Source organism: Drosophila virilis, unplaced genomic scaffold (assembly GCF_030788295.1).
Source record: "Drosophila virilis strain 15010-1051.87 unplaced genomic scaffold, Dvir_AGI_RSII-ME tig00001657, whole genome shotgun sequence".
NCBI lineage: Eukaryota > Metazoa > Arthropoda > Insecta > Diptera > Drosophilidae > Drosophila > Drosophila virilis.
The window spans coordinates 151,080-156,445 of NW_027212852.1; the positions used below are offsets into that span (position 1 = coordinate 151,080).

The 5,366-nt window shown below is 49.4% G+C and overlaps 2 protein-coding genes across 2 annotated transcripts; both read right to left on the bottom strand.

The window, feature by feature from the left end:
* Positions 1-242: 242 nt before the first annotated feature.
* On the bottom strand, positions 243-960 carry LOC138911599 (uncharacterized). The gene is made up of 2 exons (XM_070210977.1): positions 799-960; positions 243-623 (listed from the first exon to the last, which is right to left on the bottom strand). The coding sequence occupies exons 1-2, from the start codon at positions 958-960 to the stop codon at positions 243-245; spliced, it is 543 nt and encodes a 180-aa protein (XP_070067078.1).
* Positions 961-1,484: 524 nt separating this feature from the next.
* LOC138911600 (uncharacterized) lies at positions 1,485-3,878 on the bottom strand. The gene is made up of 3 exons (XM_070210978.1): positions 3,576-3,878; positions 3,145-3,511; positions 1,485-3,097 (listed from the first exon to the last, which is right to left on the bottom strand). Exons 1-3 carry the CDS (start codon positions 3,876-3,878, stop codon positions 1,485-1,487), a joined length of 2,283 nt encoding a protein of 760 aa, XP_070067079.1.
* Positions 3,879-5,366: the final 1,488 nt, after the last annotated feature.

Consider the following 5,366-nt stretch of genomic DNA (forward strand, 5'->3'; position numbering starts at 1 on the left):
GCTCCGCACGTGCTTCTGTTCTCTTTCACTTCTGCTCAGCTGCAAGCACAAAACGAAAATGAACCTCGACAGAAATGCAGCTTGTGCAGCTGCGTGCGATCGACTTATCATGTAAAAACTAATTCTAACGGTGCGCTTCCAGTGTAAGCAGCGAGAGATGCTTACAGAAAAAATGCGAGACCCAGTAGCACTTAGTCAACAGCTATTTTCACTTCGCCCCGTAACATTCCCCACCCCGTAATTCACGAACGTCCGTGCAGTGTGTTACCAACTTTAATGTCAAGCTTAGCTAGCTTGTCGGCGGGGCGAGTAATAATTCCATCGGCGGTTCGCACCACGGCACTTCGGACCTGGCCATCCCTTAAACGGTGCACGTCTACGACCACTCCTCTTGTCCAACACTTTCGCTTGGCACCGTCGTCCACTTTTATGACGATGTCGTCGACTGATATTGGTTCGAGTGGCGGTTGAAACCACTTAGTACGTCTGGTGAGTGTAGGCAGATACTCGCGCAGCCATCTCTTCCAAAATTGGTCAGCCAATTGACTGGCGACTCGGAAGCCTCGTGCCAAGCTAGCTCCGCCTTGCTCCCGTAATCCACTCACGCAATCCGCATGAATGACCTATAAGAAAATGATTTGGAGTCAGGGCTTCGGACTCAGATGTCTCCAAGGGAACATAAGTGAGTGGCCTTGAGTTGAGCACGCTTTCTACGTCAGCCAATGCTGCTCGTTGCACCTCCTCTCATAACCCAGAGGGCGGCAGAGTTTCCGACAGTATTGACTTTGTAGAGCGCACCATTCGTTCCCACGATCCTCCCATGTGGGGTGATCCTGGCGGGATAAAGGTAAACTCGAGTTCTGGGTACTGTCGCTCAATCAGAGCCGGCGATATACGTTCAATTTCATCTTTTAATACTCTGCTAGCGCCTCTGAAATTTTTGCCATTGTCCGACAGCATGCGGCGGGGGCAGCCACGTCTGGCCACGAACGACTTCAGAACGCATAAGTCTGTCAGTTGAGAGCGACGTAGCTATATCTAGGTGAACGGCGAGCACCGTGAGGCATGTAAATAGCACGCCCCAGCGCTTCTCGCGTCGCCGTCCAACGACAATGTCGTAGGGGCCGAAGTAATCCACTCCAGTATATGTAAACGGTGGAGTATAGAGCTATAATCGATCGATTGGAAGGTCGCCCATCCCTGGCGGCTTTGGGCGGGCGCGTCGTATGCGGCACGCTGGGCAGGTATTGGAAACTTCTCTCACCAAAGCTCGTAAGCCACAAACCCAGTACCGCTGCCGCAGTTCATTTACGACGATTTCGTTGTGTAGGTGATGATATCTGCGGTGATAAAACTCAACCAGCAGATACGTCAATTGATGTCTTGGCAAAATTATCGGGCGTCTTACGCAGACTTCGACTCCTATATTGTCTACCGGTCCTTTAATACGTAGAATGCCCGAGTCATCCACATAAGGGGAGCACTTAAACAGCAAGCTTTTGCAGATCCAGTCCTTCGTCCAATCTGACCTTCTTAGTAATATTCCGTAGGAAATCCAGTACGCATAGCTGTACGGCTTTCAATTTTTCTAGCTTGCTGAAACGCTGCAGATCCGGCAGAATACATCTCCAGGACGACGTGTGATTGGGTTGTTCTTCAGCATGGTACAACATGATTAATGGAGGGCCTATTTCCGATTGTGGCCACTGCGACTCTTCTAGATACAAAAATGGTGGTCCATTGAACCACCTGGTTGAGCCATGAATTTCAGGCGTTTTAGTCCATTTCGTACCATCGTCTGCCACGTTTTGAGCCGATGGTACCCATCGCCAGCTGTCCACATCTGATTCTTCTAAAATCTCTCCTATCCGAAGCACTATGAATTGCTGGAACTTTCGAGCATCGGAACGGATCCAGTAGAGCACATCCTTTGAATCTGTCCAGAATGTTCGTGTATGTATGCGTACCGACATTTCCTTTTGGATACATTTGGCCAGTCTCAGACCTAAGACCGCGGCCACCAGTTCCATTCGAGGTGTGGACACGGGCTTTAGGGGTGCTACTCTCGTTTTCGAGGCGACCAAACTGCAATGTACTTGGCCATCAAGTTCAGCCCGCAAAAATACAACTGCGGCGTAAGCATTCATACTGGCGTCTATGAATGTATGCATCTGCACAGCCTGGGCTGGGCTCACCCACTTCATCCACCGTGGAATGCGGACGGCATTCAAATTTGAAAGTAGATCAAGCCAGTGTTGCCAATCGGCTTCGTCTTCGTTGGTAAGGTCGTCATCCCACCCGGTATTGGATCGCCATATGTTCTGAAGGATGATCTTAGCGCGTATATTAAAGAATCCTAGCAGCCCGAGCGGGTCGAAAATAGACATGATCACACTCAGAACACCTCTTTTAGTTGGGCGCTCCTTAGATGCCTTCGCAAGCAAGTTCGGCGTCACCACAAACGTCGACAGATCTTGTCCAGGTAGCCACCACAGGCCTAAGACCTTCTCTTGCGCTTCATCCTGAGCGCTGATACGCTTGTCCAACTCCTCACAGTCATCTTCCAGCGCCTGTATAACTTGCTTTGAATTTGATGTCCAGCGGCGCATTTTGAAGCCGCCACTAGCATGAATCCTTTTTACAGTCTCAGCTAACTGTATCATTTCAGCTCCAGTATCCACCGACTGCAGCCAGTCGTCGACAAATGTGTTTTCGCAAATCGCCTTTACGGCATCCGGATGCTCCGCTACAAACCGCTCGGCATTGCGATTCTTGACGTAATTTGCTAGAGCTGGCGAGAAGGATGCTCCAAACGTCATGACTTGCATAACGTATGTTTCGGGGAAGCGTGACGAATCTCCATCACGCCAGAGAAACTTCTGTGCCGGTTGGTCTTCTAGGCGCACCTTGACTTTATGAAACATTTCCCTTATGTCGCCGGATACTGCGATAGGACGCTCTCGGAAGCGTATTAGCACCCCCATCAAAGATGCTAGTGTATCTGGACCTTTCAACAAACAATCGTTTAGCGACATGCCACTAACTTTGGCAGGCGCATCCCAAACCAGGCGCGTCTTTTTCTTGTTCGGATTGATGACTGTAAAGATAGGAAGAAACCACGATGTAGTGTTGCTACTAACTCACTTTCCTTCAACCGGCGGATATATCCCTTCTGTTTGTAATCGTGCATCGTATTCATCATGAACTCTTTCAATGGTGGGTCTTTTGACATCTTTGCCTCTAAACATTTCAGGCACTTAACAGCCATCTGATAAGAGTCTGGCAGGTGCATGCGATCGAACCTCCATAACAGGCCGGTCTGCCAGCGATTTTCGTCTTCCAGATAGGTTGTTGTTGCCTCCATAATCTGCATCGAGCGTTCGTCCTCTTTGGATCTCAGCGGATGTGAGGAAACGCTCACACCTAGTGACTCAATTGCACTGGCAAATATGTAGCTTCCGAGACTTGAGCAACTGTGGCCCGATACTTTGCTCTTGTAAGTCCAAGTTCGCTATTGTTCGCACGTTTTTTAAGGCATACTGAATTGTGTTATGTTCTGGAGCTGAAATGCTCACAGCCACGGACATCGACTCAGGTTCATTCTTGGTTATTTCCCCTGTCCATTTAAGACACAGCTGGGTCGCAGGACCATCTAATTCCAGCTCGTCTGCAAGCGCTCTTTCTATTAACGTACACTCAGCTCCTTCATCCACTAATGCATATGCGCGCACGCTTTTTGATTTACTATTGAGCGTGATTGGAACATATCGAAACAGTGTCTTACTTGCGGAGCTGCCGTGAAACATAACGGCAGACTCACTTGCCTTAATCCGGTGGTTGCTACCTTGGCCCGTGTGCTCGACTTTACTACCACTCATGGTAGGCGTATGCAGCAGCACATGGTGCGTTGACACGCAACCATCTACATGACACTTCTTCTTTGATTTACACTGTTGTGCACGATGACGTAGAAAGCAGCAAAAACAGACTTTCTTTTCCTTAACAAGTTCCCAGCGCTGATTTGTACCCATTGATCTGAAGTCGTCTCAATCTGATAAACGGTGGTTACCGGCGCACTTCGCACATGAAACCCTCCCCTGTTCCTGTTGTGAGCGTTGTTGCTGAGAACCCTCAGGGCTATCTACCGTGTTGTGCACAAAAATTCGCTCTCTAGTGGTTGCTCTTCTTTTCGTTATCAGCCAGTGGTGTCTCGTAGGGCGTGACCATAGTGGCGCACATTGCCACATTGAACAGCCAGTTATCAAAGGTGGCCAAACTGCTACCTTCATTCGACATTCGATGCCGGCCCCAATCCAATTTCATATCTTAGCAACAAGCTCGTTCAGCAGCGCGGGATAGTAAAGATATTCGTGCATACCAATGGCCGCTATCGTTGCGCAGTAGTTTTGGATAGCTAGGGCCAGTCGGATAACAGTGTTCAAGTTGTCCGAGTTTATTGCTGGTTCCTCTCAGAGCTTTTGCTGCAGAGCAGCATGTACTATTTCAGAGCGGCCATACAACATTCGCGATGTGCCTATAGCATACGGCACTTTAGCTGGGATCATACGGCACCGCATCCTGGGCTTGCCATCTGAGGCACTTCTGAAGCCTGATGAGATTTTTCTCATTGCTGAATCCACATCTCTCTGTCGATTGCTCATAGTTGCTGATAAAGATCAACCATTCCTCTGGTTTGCCTGTACAATGCACATTGAGCGCTCCCAGACCTGTGTGGCCCATGTACGCGGCAATACTGGGCTCCGTAGGCTGGTTAAACACCGCCGTATTTGCTTTATATGGCAAGCTGGGGTGTACACTCCAATTAGCCGCAAACCTGTTTCTGCTTGTAGATCACGTTCTGGTATCCCAAAGGGTCGACAAGAGCTCCCACTTTCTCAGTTCTTTGCTGCATTGGTGTTGAACTTTCCCTTGGACCAGTAACAGTGGACGACGTAGACGGACAGCCGCTATAAGTTTCTATGATTGCTGCCCCGCTACCTTTTTCTACACCGGCGACTTTATCTTGTACTCCAGCAGGAACAGGCGATCCGTTAGCCCTGTCCCGTTGACCATGCCGTTACAAGCGTTGCAGTTCCACCGGGTTGAATACTACTTGTCGTCCTTCTCGCACTTGCATCTTGCTCATCACCGTCAGCCATCTCGCCACACCAATACTATGAAATCCGCTTTGAGGTTATGGCTGCTAAGTGTGAGTCTAGCTCTTGTACCACGTGTCTCTCAATAGGCAGCTAAGGCTGTGACTTTGCAAGTCGCTTGCTTCGCAGAAATCTCCGCCGTAGCAGAGAATCCCTCGGACACCCTCTGCTGCAGAGAATATTTCAGAATGTTGGCACCGAGACTCGTGC